This window comes from Ictalurus furcatus, chromosome 28 (assembly GCF_023375685.1).
Source record: "Ictalurus furcatus strain D&B chromosome 28, Billie_1.0, whole genome shotgun sequence".
Classification (NCBI taxonomy): domain Eukaryota; kingdom Metazoa; phylum Chordata; class Actinopteri; order Siluriformes; family Ictaluridae; genus Ictalurus; species Ictalurus furcatus.
The window spans coordinates 14,286,070-14,303,414 of NC_071282.1; the positions used below are offsets into that span (position 1 = coordinate 14,286,070).

The window sequence follows — 17,345 nt, forward strand, 5'->3', positions numbered from 1 at the left end:
AGAAAAACAATGACAGATGTTAGCTAATACAGCACAGAAGTTGACCTTAAAATGCACAAGATAAACATTACACTGTATTACATGAACTTGCTCAGGATTAATACGATCATATCATAAAAAGGTAGAATGTGCATGTCAAAGAGCCTTTATTCAGGGGAAAGTGTTTAGCTCCATTTTTGGTACGCATCCAGCAACTATTACCAATACTTCTGTCCGATGTTCTGTCACCAGTTCTATTCTCACATTCAAAAATATAAAAAAAACACATATTGTAACAGAATTATTTTAGTCATAGTTCATTTAACTCAAAAAATTTGAGGAAAATAATTACCTCAAAATTTTTAAGTTGATGAATCAATTTCTTTAAGCCAAATACACTTAAATATAACAAAAATTTAACTCAAACTTTGTCATTTAAAATACATTTTTGTTATATTTAAGTGCATTTGGCTTAAAGAAATTGAGTTATCAGCTTAAAAATTTTGAGGTAATCAGTTTCCTCAAATTTTTTGAGTTAAATGAACTTCTCCGGTTTTACAGTGTAGGGTGGAGATATCGATCTTAGAACACGTAATGTGATGTGCTCACAGGTGGCTGATTTAACGACAGTGTTCTGTCAATGTGAGCACCGCTACGATGCTCGTCTAAAAGCGAACAACAGAAGGACAGCATGGGATGACAGAAACGCAAAAGGAACTGTTTCTGTTTGACTTGCTCACATTATTTATATAACCAGCCTACATGCCTGTGGCAGGTGAGTTGCAAAGCTAATGGATGGAACAAATATCCGTATTAAGCTCACTTGGAAGAATGAACATTCCTTGTTGTCCTCTTTTATCCAGCCACAAACGGGTCCAAACTCCTCTTCTTTGCCCTTTAAGATGTGTATTCCCTAAACATAATTGCTACGATTCCAGTATACCGACCACTTGTTTCTGTTTACGAGATTCTTTTGCAGTCCGGATCACTCTGATTGACGACGTAAGTAAAACGTCGATATTTTCTTTAATTTCAAGTCTGTCATTAGAGGACCTTTTTTATATCTGTTTATAGAATTTGGCTAAGATTTTATTGGGATCATGTTGTACAGTGTGATGTTATAACCATAGACCGCTGAAACCCCACTCTATAAAAGAGACTTTAGTGAGAATATCTGCTATTTGTTATATTTCATTTCTTTATTTGCTCACTGTTTGGCTGTCATATGATCTGTTAGGATGGTCCTCTTTATTATTAATCTTATACTTAAACTGTGCCATGTTTACCTGTTGTGTGTTGTTGGCTGTGTATGGGAGCATGGTGGACACATGGAACATGATCTCATAATCTTGATAACGTGTGTATAGAGAGTGTGTCCCGGTGGAATCCGCTGTGAAAACAGAAGGAAAAAGTCTGTAAACGCATACACATTTAGGATCATCCAAGCACTTCTCTACTCTTCTTAGGCAAAATGTGAATGCATGCTGTTGACCACTGATGTTCACACATACATCTGTGCCTTATGTAACATGACATTAAGGTGTTATTCCTGTAGTAGTGAGTGTATGTTTGCATTTTTCTCACTCTTGTTGTCGAGCTGTGCTCTGTATTTCTCCCAGCCCTTCAGTCTCACTCTCTCTCCCAGCAGGTCCAGGAACTCGTCGAACGCCGGCCCGGCACTCTCATTATTATACATGTCTTCCTCTGTACTCTGTTCCGCCCGGCAGTACATCACCCCTACCTTACGCTGGAAATTTAGCTACACACATAAACACACAAGCGTGCATAAACGTATCAGCGGCTGGATTGTTTGTAGGTGTTAAATATTAATAACAATAACGTTAGGCAGAAAATATGTTTAATAACATATGTACCCCTAGGGATGTGTGATAATACAATGCAGGGAGCCATTTGGAATACAGCCCATGTTTTTGTTTCATTTCAAAATCCCCCCCTATGTCATTACAAATTAGTGCAGGCAGATTTTGATACAATGCCTGAGAAATCACCTGACTCTTAAGTAAGGATGAAAACATCATGGGGTGTGCCATTATAGGAAAATAATCCCCAACATGAAGCAGAGTATTTTATTCCTCTTCTAAGAGAAATAATTTTTCATTTATAAATAAATGTCATGCGTTTTAACCATTTATAGATATATTTAATCTTATAAACAGTTGTTCCCTCACCAGCCTCTCTTTTTCTCTCTCTTGAAGTCAGTAAGACAAAAAAAAGCACAACTTGTTATGTTGCCAAGAAAGCAGAAAGCTGAAGCTCCTCCATAAAGTCCTGAAGACTTTCCCATTGTGGAAAACATACAGACTGCTACAAAGTGCTGACACTGGAGACTCCTTCTATGAATGTTAAATAAACATCTCCTTTCAGAACACTTCACCATATAAACAATTATAGGTTTCTTTATCAAATAACAGCACATTTTTATGCACGTTAATATCTTTAGATTATGTAGATTGTCTACCTTACAAGTCCCTGTATAAGTTCTTACTATTGAAACAATAACATATTAGAATGAGCACATTAATATAAACCATCATTTGATTTACTTCCGGCACTAATGTCAGAGCTGTATCACATTCACTTTGGTGTAAAATATGTTTACTAACAATAAGATGGCTGTTGTTGAACCAGTTTCTGGTTTGAACAGCAACTGTTTCAAGTTGACATTCCTTTAAAATGGCTGCTGGTCAGAGTCATTCAACACCTGAGATTCTCTCTGAAAAATATGTTTTCTAACACTTAGCTTTTACTATCATGCTGTATACACTGTATATTACCACTATGCTCCAAAGTTTCACTAGCATCACATTAGCTTGGTTTACAGTTGTCATCATTCGTCGTTATGTCTACTACTTCCTACTGTCCTGCTTCCTCTGTTCCTCTTTTCATTTCCAATTTCTTCTTTTACTTCATTACAGGTAAGCCATCTATGATAGTATCACGTACACATTTAATTGAACAAACTCACCCAAGTGAACAGGGTCCAGTTTAGGGGGCTTCCTTAAATTTTTTGCTGTATAATATTCACCCAAGGTTTTCTGAAGGTTCCTGCATGGAAATAAGCGCCTTGCCTGTTCTGTAGCTACACCTATTTATATTGATTCCACACCATATCATATCATATCATATCATATCACATACCCCTATCTACCCTAGGTTTCTTCTTCACAATGGAAAACATACTGTTCTTTCTCAAGGTAATCAAAGCTATTTCATCACCAGATACTTACAATAATAAGATTAACTTTTATGACCCAAGCACATTAGTCAGATTACATAAGCACTTATAAAGAACATAGAAGCACCTATAAAGCTTAATAAAGCATCCACATGTATATATTATGAGACCATAAAGTAAATGAACACTGCTTAAAGGTAACCCCTGATCAGAGCCAGAGACATTATCAAGAGAAGAAACAGTTCATTATGCGGCTATTTTCAGAGAAAGTCCTAATGGCTAATGTAGGTTGTAGTCAAAATGGCTTTCAGCATTCGACATCGGATATAACATCAAGCTGTTTTGGATTCATGCTGCGGCTAGGACCGCTGGTAAAACTGGTGTGGGAGTAGCACGCTCACCCCTTGCTCATCCAGCTTAAGCAATGTGTCACGGACTTTGGGAGATGTTGAGGCAAGCCTCAGACAGTGCAGGTTGAGATCAGGGAGGATGAACTCCAGAAGTCTCTTGGGAGAAAGCCCTCTTGGGGTTGTGTGTCGCGCTGCAGATGGTACAGACTCTTCCAGGATGGAACCACGAAGGGTCTTGAGCTATATGTGAAGAAAAAAAAAAACAAACAAACAGACTCTTAGCTCAACAATCTTCATGCATCATTAAACTCCCAGTACCTGCCAATAGGTTCAGACTTACGTTCCTCACTCTACAGCTCTATACTACATAGAGACCGGTGAAAAATTTAGATGTCTCAATAAGATGTTTGGACACCACAAACTGCCTGAACAGCTTCAGTGTGCCTTGGCACAGGTTCTACACGTCACTGGAGCTGTACTGGCAGGATCGTCCAAGATATTGGTGGTGGAGCGTGCTGTCTAATATGTAACTCCAAAATCTCCATCAGGTGTTCAATTGGGTTGAGATGTAGTGACTGTGAAGGCCATAGCATATGATTTACATCATGTTCATCCTTATCAAACCAATCAGTGAGCAGTCATGGCCTGTGGATGGGACAGTCATCTTGGAAGAGACCACACCCACCAGGATTGAAATGTTTCATCATAGGTTCACTTTAAGTGGAGCCAAACCAAAACCATGCCAGCAAAATGCAGCAGCATAACAAAGCCACAGATTTTTTCATTAATTAGTCACCCATGTGTACTTACAGTAATTTTACTGTAATTACTGAATAATATGCTTTATGGTAAATAACTAAATAATAAACTGGACGTCTAAGGGGTTAAGGTATATCAAGGTGTAGTTTCATTCAGATACACAGGAGACAGTTCTTTCTTTGACAGATATTTTTACTATTTGTATATCTAACCATTGTTTTGAAGATTTTGATTCTTTTGTTTGAATTTCCATTTTTTAAATTACATTTCCAACATCAAAATTGTGTTTAAAAAAATAAATAATTCTATGAATAATTCTCAGAAAGCATATTCTTTTAAAGATTTACACCCTTTTTTTACACAGCCAATTATTCATAAAATTTGTGTGTGTGTGCGGTGGGGAGGTGGTTGCATTCCTGCCTTTATGTGTCAGACCGCTTAATAGGAGGGTAGAGAGAGATAAGATGAAAGGAGACGCATAGAAAAGAGACGTGAACAAGACATGATAGCACTGCAGAGTGACATGAGGAGAGACAGAGCGAAAGAAGGAGAGATACAATACTAATGTAGAGCAAAGAGGCAGACATAAGACTTCAGGATAAGAGGAGTCAACAGTGATAAATGGAGAGAAGGGAAGAGACTGACAGGTAATAAAAAAAGAGGGAAATATTCGAGTGAGAGATGCAGACAGAGACATGGCGTTAGAGACAATTAGGTGAGTGGTTTGGCAGATTAGAAAAGAAGAACATAAAACATGACCCGGTGAAAGAGAGGGAAGGAAATGCAAATAAAGTGGAAACTTACACAAAACGGTTGAGTTTAACTTCCCTTTATGGATGAGCTATTATATAAACTCATCACTGAGCAAAAGAAATATGTTTGCCATAGAGAGATCTCAATAGAAAAATATATACATGAAATGTGTGGAGTATTAACTCTTTCACCTCTGTGGTCCTGAATATGATCCTGTACGTGTACTGAGCGCCACTGGAGCCTTCTTTCTCCTCACGACGGAAACTGATGGCCACCGGCCCCAATCGCTCATCCATGCCGAAGAAATTCTGATGGTCTGCAGGAAAGGACAAAAAACACTGCATTACTCTATTCTTGTATTCACCTATATTCCCTATATTCCTATACACCTATATTTCCCCAACAATTTGATCCCATTGTTTCACAAAGCATTACTGTATACATAGCATTAATGTATACTCTAGTGTACGTCTATTAGTCTGTTACATTTACACAACATCCACAATAATATGGATACAATTCTGAATCTCAAATGCCATTCCACTGTACATATTTAGTCGGTTGTGGCTCAGGTGGTAGAGCGGATTGTTCACTAATCATAGGGTTTGTGGTACGCTTGCCGGCGCACATGTCTCCACGTGCCAAAGTGCCCTTGGGCAAGACACTGAACCCCAAGTTGCTCCCGATGGCTAGCTAGAGCATTGCATGGTAACTCTGCTGCCATTGGTGTGTGAGTGTGTGAATGGGTGAAGGAGAAACAGTGTAAAGAGCTTTGAACCGCTCAGGTTAAAAGGCGCCATATAAATGCAGCCATTTACCATATAATGTAGTGCACCAAGTAAGTTACGCAACAGAATCATATGCTTTAATATTTAAATAAAACATTTTCCTACGAATAACAAAATTTTAAATGTCGGTATAACTTCATCGAGATCTAAAAGGTTAGCATTGAAAATTAGGCCTAGATGTTTATCTTTTGTATGACACTCTATGTTAATACATGAGTGTAAGCTCTAAACACCACTGTCAATAGTTCCACGTTCATTTAGAAAAAGGAATAGAAATATAATAAAACTGTAAAAAAAAAAAACCTCAAACAACTATTCACTTCTAGGGCTGGTGATATGACAAAAATATCATATCATGATAATTGACATTTTGACAATAAACGATGCATTTCATGATATATAATGTAGCTAACAAACTGTGTGCAAAACAATAATGAAATAAACATTAAACTGAGTTTGACTATAAAACTTAAAAGTACTATAAAAAGATTAAGTTTTAAAAAATTACATCAAATCAACGGCATCCATTCAGTACCATTTCATTTGTAATTATTAAGCGTAAAAAATACATCATCATACCAACGATATCTCAGAAAAATGTATTGTGTAATCGTTTATCATGATATCGATATTATATTGATATATCGCCCAGCTCTATTCACTTCTAGTGAGAGATTGCTGTAAACAGTAAGCAGTAAACACTGAAAGAATGAAAGAGTAGGAAGCTGAACAGTCATAGATACACTGTGACTGATAAAACATGTCACAAAGCTGCATCACAAGGTACAAACTGACGCAAGCTTCTACGCAGACTTCAGCGCATGCTGTCCTACTTTCAACCTCACAGCATCCCCATTTTGAGCCTTTGAGCGAGTCTAAGAGCTGCAACCGTACGACGCACAGATACTGAGAGGGGAAGTACAGAGAGGAAAACACATTTGCCACATAAAGGCAGTTATGCACACATAAACACACGTTTATATTCTGCTCCCTCATCAAACGATATGATATGTGTACTTTACTTACTTAGCTTCATGTCTAGACAAATGAATCAAATTCTAATCATGATATTGCTTAGCTTTGCTAAGGTGAACTAATTAGACATTGATGTCTATAGACCCCCATTCATAAGATCTGCGTAATTTATAAACAGATAGTAGATAGATAGATAGATAGATAGACATTCACATAGACTTATATGGACAGACCACACAATCTTAACTGATAATGTGGAATTATGTCATTATATGACTATTTTGTCATTATGATAAAAATGTGGGATGTGTACTAGGAATGTGTGATTCCATTACTGATTATCAGTAACTGTGAATCAGTCTTGGAATGGATTTGTCATTTGTGCAGATCCACTCCACTGTATTTTATACTCTGAGAGTGCGTTGTGTTGGCTGACAGCACACAGACGCAACAAAGAACACAAACTGTCTTAAAGCATGAATCATGCTTGTGATATTTGACAACAGAAGGCTGCAGAGTGTTGACTTTATTAACAGGATGTCAGTATTGTACCAGGTATGAGCCAGTACACAGAGTACTGATATCGCTATGGTAACAAAAATGTGCATCCGTTGAACAGAAAAGCAGCATCTTCTGTACTTTACACACTTTCTCACATGCTCGTCAAATCAATCAAAAATCTTCTTTCTCACCTTTCATGTAGAAGTACTTGTGGTAGTACCGTGCCCCCAGGTCTGCGTGCTCGATGAAGTAGTTGCTTTTTCCCTGCTGCTGCACATGGCTTTCTCGGGGCTCCTCTAATACAGACACAGCATCATTGGGGCTTTGTAGACTCCTCCATCGCCCGCTACAACATTGGGTTCTCCCCAGTCCAGCCCTCTCTTCCCCTCCCATCTCGTTTCTAAAGTGCGGGCAGCTGAGCAGCAAATCATTGTCATTGCCGTCTCCTTCGTCCAGTAGGCACGGCTCTGGTTCCTCTGTGCTAGTTGTACCTACCGTCCCACTGCCCAAACTCTGAGATGGTGAGGCAGGTGGGGGCTGGGCAAGAGGCCGGAGCTGCGAGGCAGCAGATGCCCCTGAGGTGATGTTCTTCTTGCGGCCGACACTGTCTCGGCTAGTGGCCGCCTCACACAAGTCAAACAGGATGCTCTGCACGTCATAATGGGCAAAGTTGCGCACCCATGCACCTCCTAATGTTTGATCGCATGGTATGGGAGTGACCTGAAGGGGTGATGGCTTTGATTTCTTGTTTAGAGCATCAGGTTTTGGGGGTTTGGCTGGTTTTGGGCATTCCAGGGAGCGGAAAAAGCCATCTGGCTCAGGCGGTGTCTCCTGGAGTCCAAGCAGCAAGAACGGATCTTTAAAGCGAAGAGCATTGGGACTGAGAATGGTCTGCTCCTCACTGCAGGGCTCTGGAGGTCGGCTCTGTTTTTCTAATGAGGAGAGACTCCCATATTCCCGGTGGAGGACTATATTAGACTCGCCCTGTCCCACCTGCCCGGCCTTTTCGCTTGCCGACCTGGCCGCTTTTGCACCTGCCTTTGCCGCAGAGTCCAGATCTCCCAGTGTGACATCGCTGTTGCTGCGCTGCATGATGTGGCCACGAGCAACTGCACGCTGATTAAGCCCTGCCCTGCTAGGTGTTGTCACACTCTCACCCTCTGCTCCCTCACCCTCCCTCCTGGGTGGCCATTCAGCCACTTCCACCCGCTTGGGCTCAAAAACCGGGGTGGGACGTGGGCTCTGTCTGCGGAACTTGCGGATGAAGAGGTCGTCTGACTGCATGGTGTACTTGTATGCTCTCTCCCTTGGTCTCTCGCTCTTCCTTTAAATCTTCTCTCCTCACTAACCTCCTCTCTTGGTCTGGGATGACTGATGAGTAGCTTCAGAGAATCTAAACGGTTGATGTAAGCACACAAGCTGCAAAGGAGAAGTCATAACTCAATCACTTAGCAGACGTCTTATCTGCCCAGCACAGTCCTGATCAGCGTCTTCATCCAGCGCAGCAGTGTCTCACTACTAAGCAGACTCAGGAAGTCATTCTGGGCATGTTAGAACACGAGAGCTCGCTTTCATCATTTGGAACAATCTTGAACAGGAGGCTTCATGTTCATCCCTTCTTAACGTAGAATTAACACAGGTTGTAAAAGAGCACTAGAATGAAGCAAGGGCCAAGAAGAATGCAATTTCAGTTTAAGTCCTTGCTGTCAGCCTCCTTCTCTAGACACTCATGGATTCAGCATCCTGCAAACAAAGACAAAAGAGTAAGAGGTCAGAATGCTCAGTCTGACTTTTTTGTGCTAAGAATTTTCTAGAACAGTGTGCGAACACAACTAACTGAAGACACAGATATTTTGAAACACAATCTAAGTGATGTAAGACCATTACTCCAGCTTACTCTTTGCCGTATCTTAAACCCTAAAAGAACACTTCTCCTTCAGGGGCTAACATATCCCTATAGATTTAAACTACTATTACTGTACTACTCTAATGCAGTAAGGATTAGGTTACAATTACAGCTTAATCCCGACAACAAGCAAGAGCTACTAAGACATGGTTTAATATTCCTTAGGTAACCCAGCCAAAGAAAACACAAACACTGATACACATACAGTGTGTTATGCAAAAATTTCACCTGCAGTCAAGCACGCCTATCGGACTCATTGTTCCACTTCACTTTGCTACCTTTGTTCTTTACTATTATTTTCTCCACTTGACAAAAATAGCCGGCGCTAGCCAACTGTCATACGGCGGCCTGCACAATGGCAGCTCCTCTCACAGGGGAGGGAGCTTCCTGAGCACGGCTACGGCAGCATGGCAAAAACAGTAATAAACTACACAATGATAGAGACCTGGCCAATCTTTCTTTCTCTCTTTCACTCGCTTTAGATTGCCTGCTTGCTAAAAGTAGAAAAATAGGAGAAGCTTTCATTAATATAACATAAACAGTGCATTCTGACCACACACATGCAGTCATTAGGTTAAGAAAAAAAAAAAATCTAGTAACCTAAAGAAAGAAAGAAAGAACAGGTTATAATAACCATAACATAAAAACAGATATTAGTTTACTATGATGTGATATAAAACATACACCACTGGCATCAGACTTTAAATTCATTCCAGTTTCTTATTGTCAGAACATAAGACAGAGCTCAGCCAAACATATGCACATTCTTATTAACGTGCAACTAAATGTATATATACATTTAGTTCATTCAGTATATACTTTTAGTACATATACATTTATTTACATATGCATGAAAATATTTGTTTTTACATATATGAACATTTTTGGAGCACATTTAGCACATCTAGGAATTCACAATATGGTTGACAATAAATTTATACCAATCCAGAATTAAGTTAAGATAAACTATAAAGTAATGGCACCCTTTGCATGACATATACATCTGTGAACTGCAAAACTGTATGCAAAAACTTTGACATCACCCCCTGCTCTATCTTCAGCCACATTACTAGGGTACTCAATAGTACATTATGTTTTGCCAAGGGTGATCTACTCCCTATTCCCTACAGGTTACAAAGTGTACTGACTGTTCTGCATCAGCTAGACGACAGTATTTGGTCACCTACTGTAGTGCATTGAGGGATTTGAGGAAAATGCTGATTATTCTCCATAAAAATGGCTTGACTCCTTAATTAGAGCACTATTCAGAGAATAAATTGTGGTTTCGGGTGTAGGCAAAGTTCAAGTTTCAAGAGCTATTTCATGGAAAAGCTTTGCCTTGATTTCTTAGTCACAAAAGGTTACTTAATTGTATTATTATTGAATAAGATGTTTAAAACGTGTAATTTACTTGTACCTTTTTGAAATGGTTGAAGAAATATTTTCTCATTATGAAAATCCTTTACAACCTTTTTTGTTTAATTCCTTGAGGGGTTCATGTCTTAATTAGGTGGGTCAAACAATCTCCCACAAAAATCGCCTCATAAATTGCAAGCTGTGGCAACGTTTTCTGTACACCTGCAAGCACACTGACCAGGTTTATATCACATACGTTGAGGGTTCTCAAAATGGAGTCTGTGAAGTATAGCCAAGAGGGTCTGTGATTTAAAAAAAATAAATAAAATAAATTGTACATTTGTGGAAATCAGGAGGGCATTGTAGCTTAGTGGTTAGCACCTCCAGGGTTGAGGATTCAAATCCCGCCTCCACCCTGTGTGTGTGGAATTCTCCCCATGCTTCGGGGGTTTCCGCCCCCAATCCAAAGGCGTTGCAGGCTGATTGGCATATCCAAATTGTCGGTAGTGTGTGAATGGGTGTGAGTGTGTGTGTGTGTGTGTGCGAGCGATTGTGCCCTGCAATGGGATGGCAGCACGTCCAGGGTGTTCACCGACTTGCACCAAGTTCTGAGTAGGCTCCGGGATAAGTGGTGCAGAAAAAGGATATGGATGGAATTGTGTAAATCACAATCCCTACACAGATCCCCATTTCAATGCTCCACACGGTCTGTTGGAGCTTCTCATGTTCTCCATGTGTCTGTATGGGTTTCCTCTGGGTTTTCCAGTTTCCTCCCAACTGGCTGTGTCAAACTGCCCTTAGCTGTGGAGTTTGTGCATGATGCCATGCACAGGACAAGCATCTCATCCAGGACGTATTCCTGCCTTACACCCAGTGTTCCTAGGGTAGGCTCCGAATACACTGCGCTGCGTCCCTGACCAGGATAAAGCACTTACTGAAGATGAATGAATGAAAGTCTAAAAAATAATGGCACCACGGACCTGATGAACGTTTCAGAAACAAAATGCACTACAGTTCCACAAAAATGGCCAAAATATTACTGCACACATTTGAATAATGGGTTTAATTCGAACCGTTGTGTTTATTTATTTTATAATTAATAGGTACCTGCTAGCTGCAAAAAAGTTTGAGCACCCCTGGGTTGTTTGTTTCTGCCACACAACATAAGCACTCCAAAAAACTTCCTTCCAACATAAACATAAAGGCTCAACTTCCGTCGACGTTTCCGCCTTCTCTAGAACCCTTTCTTACATAAATGAAGTGAAATACTGATAGTGTTACACCACGGTAACCTGTCAGGCAAATAAACACGGATTAGACTTAACCTACACGCGCTGTGACAGGAGTCCAGACGCTGTTTGGGACAATATTGTGTGTTTTTTTATTTATTTACTTACCTTTATAGTGAAGAAAAGTAAAGAAGCAAACCGTTCATCCATCTCATCTTTAGTAATGACATTCCCAGATACAGCCTACAGAGTTAATAACACAAAACAATCCGCCAAGAGACAAACTTGTCCTCAGTTATTGTCACAAAAGAGACATGTTTGTATTTAATTAAAGCAGCAATGATAAAAGAAACGGCTTCGAGCTGAATATAGCGGCGTCTGACACTCTGACAAACCTTTATCTCTCTCTCTCTCTCTGTCTGTCTCTCTTCCGCTGTCTCTTTCACTTCATGTGTCGATTCGGATGAAACACGAAGTCACACGTCAGTATTTACGTGTGAGGGGGGAAGATACACGTCTATGAGGTTTGTTCTCACCCGGTTTTTCGTTTTCGCGTCGAAAAACACTCGCGGTGTCGCTCGCGCGCGCGCACAGGTGCAGCTGTGCTGCTGCGGCTGCTGCGCGCGCACCACGGAAACTCCTCAGAGAGACGCGCGGCGCGCGAGTCTATAGAGTGAAAGGATGTGAAAGGGCATCCTCACCTTTTCTCTCTCTCGCTTTCTCTTTCCCTCCCTGTCTCTCTATGAGTCTTTCTATCACATGGTCTTTCTTGAATAAGGGAATACACCCTGGATGTGATGGACCAGTCCACCAGGACCCCCCCCCCACACACACACACACACATACACATACATACACATGTTTTTGAGAAATGGGAGGAAACCAGAGAACCCAGAGGAAACCCACACAGACATGATGAATTTTCTATATCTCTGGGGTGGTACCATATACAGTATACAGTATACATTTTTTGTACCTGTAGTCTGTGTCTAAAATCGCATACTGTGACAGTACATACTGCATTCGATTCAGTACCTACTGCTCGAACATTGGCAAGGTATGTACTGATCAGTATATGTATGTAATGTGAATGCAATGTTGGCATTGTCATGCGAACTACGTCATCATAACTGCAAAAAAATTTTTTAAAGAACACGCCAGATTAGAGCACCTGCACCACAACTGTTTTTTCTTGTTGAAACCTTCAACAAGTTAGCAATTTACTCAGGTGGTGTTAAACAAGTACAGTTTTAACCACAAGGAACAATGTTTAATACCTAGCACTTACACATAAAAAGAGCCCACCATTTTTGGTTCTGACAGCTCTTCCATGCCAGTCCTATTGCGTTATAAGATAATGCAGTATCCACAGTGCTCATTGGTTCCATACTGAAGAATCTCAGCGGAAGCAGTAGGTCATCCGGGTATTTTTCGCCTACTGTTTTATGAATACTGAGAATTTGGATATACTAAACCTTTGCTGCTTTTCACCTACTTTATCGTAGGGTAGTAGGGATATTCTGATGCAGCTTATATCTTTCTCCTTGAAAAGTTGCATATAGTGTACCTTAAAAAGCAATGAAATGTACATAATTGGATTTTAATGACCACTGATGTACATTTAAAGCTTTACTCTAAAATGTATTCAAAGGTACTCCACATGTACCTTGCCAGGTAATATATATATATATATATATATATATATATATATATATATATATATATATATATATATATATATATATAGAAGGTACAAAAGATTACCCTTAATAGCACCCCCCTAGAGACAAGGATTTCTGAGAGTGTAGAATGTACCCTGAGCTCAGGACAGAGCCAAGGACCTGGAGCTTTGATTAGGCAACACTTTCCACCATGGTATCATGGGGCTATATTAATATGTGTAGTACTGGTAAAAGTGTATATAGTACAGCAGTGTTGCAATGTTCAAAAATAGAGCATGGAAAAATATGAATTATTACCATATATGTACAAGGTGACTAAGAAGATATCCAATAAATTGGCCAGTATGAGATGAGTGTATCCAATCTTAGCAAGAATCCTAACATTGTTGCTACCCCTGGTACACTCATACCAAGACAACACACACTACCATTACTTATAACAAATCATGCTTGCCCACACTTAACACTTTTTCTGGACATACTGCCCTTATCTGAAGCTGGATGCCTGAACACACCCACAATTCAACCTTGATGAGACTGTATCTCAGTAATATATGGATATAGATCAGAGCTTTTCACAAGGCCACTTTCAGCCCATCACTGAAATGCCACATGAGCACTGGTTGCATAATTAGCCATTATGCAAGTCACACACAACACTTATCAGCATAATCAAATTAATAAACCACAAGCAAATGAATGTAAAGTCACAGAATCTGAAATAAATTACTAGTTTGTGGGATTGAATTTCTAACCAATGAGTAGTCATATAGAAAAAAAAGACTGGGTTCTTGGCAAGGGCCCAGGATAAAAATACAGAAATAAAAAAAAAAGAAGAAGTTTTTGACCTTAAAATCAATGATTTGGAGTTTAGGTTCTATAGTGGTTCCATAGAGGGGACTGACTCATTACACAGAGGAACAGATGAGCTACACTGAGTAATTGTATACCCACAAAGACACCCACTTAGTGCAGCAAGTGCATGTAAGTGTGTGTGCGTGTGTGTATGTGTTTCTAAGTGTGTGTAGGTGTCACACACATTACAGAGTCATAGATGTGCACTAGCATGCCACAAAAGGCCTAGCAACCACACCACATGTGACCCATTCTGTTTTGCGTCCCCCAGTGTGACGCATTTCATATTGATTCTTGGCTGTATCGTCTTATATTGCTTCTCATAATGTGATCTTATATTGCATGATCAAATCAGCCTTTCCTGGAGCCTTTCCTCAGTCAGTTTTAAAATAGCCTACCCATTAGTGCACCCACCAGGCATCCTCCATAAAAGACAATAAAATCTCAGCAATACAAAACAAAATAAAAAAAAAATCCCAAGCAGTCATTTTTGGCGGAAATAAACCATAGAACAGCTTATTGCAAGCTTATTGCAAGCCTGCAAGCCTACAAGCCTACATTAATTTGAAGTTAATTTGATGGCTTGCAATTAGATACATATCTGTATGAACCTGAGAATTCACAGGAGGGCCTTAGAGTAGAGGCGCATGATATCGGTTTCTAATTGTGTAATACTGTAGCATTCTTTTCCATAAGGGAACACACTTTCTTCCAACTTATACAATGTTAAAGCAGGAGAGTGAGAGTAAGGACTTACAAATGGGAGTTTTAAGTGGCTTAAACATTCAAACTAATGTAATACCATTCAAAAATCCTATTTTATACTGTGTCATCCTATCTATTGTGTCATCTGTCTAACTAATGCTACAAAAAAGCCGTCCCACCAGCCAACACAAGCAATGAAAGAGTCTTGAGCCCACTGTTGCTAAGCAACAGCAAAAAAAAAAAAAAGACACCAAGTATGAAAACTATGTAATGGCTGAGGTTATTAGTTTAGCTAGGTAGCACAACGCTGTTAAGTCTTTAATTTAGATGATGTATAGGTGGAATGACACTGGAAATATTACAAAAATATTGAGAATATCAACATTTACCTCAGATGTGTACATAAGTTAGTTTAAAAAGACTCAGTTTTACTAAAATGACACTGCATTTGCACTTAGCATTTGCTGCTAATCATATTACTATGGGTTTCCACCACATTTTACCACTATATTACCTTTCTGTTGGAAGTCTTGAACTTTGATATGGTATCAAAGTTATAAATATCACAAAAGTAAGCCGTTAAACACAATGAGCAAACAAATACATTTGAATACAGCAATATTTAAGGTGTGAATCACTTCCAACTTTGAGAATGATGGTGTCTCATGCAGACTGCAGGACAGGGTTATTAGAATGAGGCTCATAGTTTGTCACTACTTATTATATCAGAATTTTGCATGCTAAGGATGCTAGTACATGATTAGTATTTCTAATTAGCATTTTCGAGTTGCACTATGGTATAATGCTAAAGCTGTCCATCCATCCATACCACTTATCCCGCACAGGGAACTCGGGGCACAAGGCGTGGGACACCCTGGAAGACACAATTGCACACCGATTCACATTTGGAAATGCCAGTCAACCTACAACGCATGTCTTTTGATTGGGGTGAGGAAACCCAGAGTACCCAGAGGAAACCCCCAAAGCACGGGGAGAAAATGCAATGTCCTCACACACAGGGCAGAGGCAGGATTCAAACCACCAACCTTGGAGGTGTGAGGCAAATGCGCTAACCACTGTGGTGGCTTAGTATGGTTGCCTAGCACCTCCAGGATCAGGGGTTTGATTCCCACTGCCCTGTGTGCACAGAGCTTGCATGTTCTCAACATGCTTCAGTGTCTCCACCAGGTACTCCGGTTTCCTCCCCGAGTCCAAAGACATGCACTGTAGGCTGACTGGCATTTCCAAATTGTCCACAGTGTGAGTGTGTTTGCAATTGTGCCCTGCAATGGATTGGCCCCCTGTCCAGGGTGTCCCCCACCTTGTGCCTGGGATAGGCTCCAGGTTTCCCACAACACTGTATAGGATAAGTGGTTCAGAAAATGGATGGATGGATGGATGGATGATTATGAGAGACTAAAATACACACTGATTGCAAGACACTCCATGGTTATCAGTACCAATGTATACAATGATATAGCTTTTACATTTAGCCTACTGAAACAATATATAATTGCTTCATTCAGCATAGCAGACACCCATTTCAGGAACTGGCTTTTATACATCTGTGCCAAAACAGATTTAGAACTGGCCCAGGTTAACAAAGATATTGTTATATCTGACCCTAACCTGGTGCAGGTCCAAGTGTTGTTTTAATATCTAGTCCAAATGTGGCAAAGATCAGACTGAAAAGTGGTTTAAACTCAACTCAATGAAACCAAATTATAAAACATTGTGGTTTAATAAACAAAATTATCATTGTTGACACCACAGCAATTTGCAGTAAGTTATTATTTACAGGCGCACATAAGACCATATATTTAAAAAAAAAAGAAAGAAAAAAAAAGTATAATGTGTAATCATGCTTTTAGACCAGCATTTAGGACTAAACTTATCCTACTATTCATCATATGTTGTGGCCTTTAGCTGAACAGTAATACTGATCTCAGTGACGTGTTAAATGCTCATTTTAACTTCCCCAATCTGATTCCAGGTTAAACCACTTGATGACATCTTTGTTAATGTCTTCATTTGTATCTTGGAAAGAACCTGGATATTTGTGAACAGCCTCTATAGGAAAACCTTCTCAGTTTTGACTAACATTTGTGGATGCAATTGTCAGGAATATTTTATAACTCCCATGGTCATCCAGCCCAAACATGCTCACTGTCAATTAACATAATTTCCTCAGCTGTGGATTTTGACATTTTAACCAATCACCGCCATCTGATGTCTAAGTCCTACTCCTAAACCATGTTTTCAGTGGAAAACATTACTCCAAAAAATGCACCAGTTACCTGTATGTTCTTGT

The 17,345-nt window shown here is 39.8% G+C and overlaps 1 protein-coding gene across 7 annotated transcripts in view; it reads right to left on the reverse strand.

Moving 5' to 3' along the window:
• The window catches only part of zmp:0000001168 (signal-induced proliferation-associated 1-like protein 2), a 71,774-nt gene that overhangs the window by 26,685 nt on the left and 27,744 nt on the right, over positions 1-17,345 (reverse strand). For 3 of the 7 annotated variants that reach the window (XR_008385007.1, XR_008385006.1, XM_053617728.1), the window contains exons 1-6: positions 11,961-12,610; positions 7,493-9,044; positions 5,229-5,353; positions 3,577-3,765; positions 1,564-1,738; positions 1,266-1,369 (exon numbers count right to left, since the gene is read on the reverse strand). Coding sequence is in view for 5 of the 7 variants with exons in the window: in XM_053617728.1 (XP_053473703.1) it covers positions 1,266-1,369; positions 1,564-1,738; positions 3,577-3,765; positions 5,229-5,353; positions 7,493-8,585 (1,686 nt within the window). In the remaining 2 variants the exon portion in view is untranslated. Of the gene's footprint in view, positions 1-1,265; positions 1,370-1,563; positions 1,739-3,576; positions 3,766-5,228; positions 5,354-7,492; positions 9,045-11,960; positions 12,611-17,345 lie in introns of those variants that run through there. The other 4 variants (XM_053617724.1, XM_053617725.1, XM_053617726.1 and 1 more) reach the window with 3 other exon arrangements.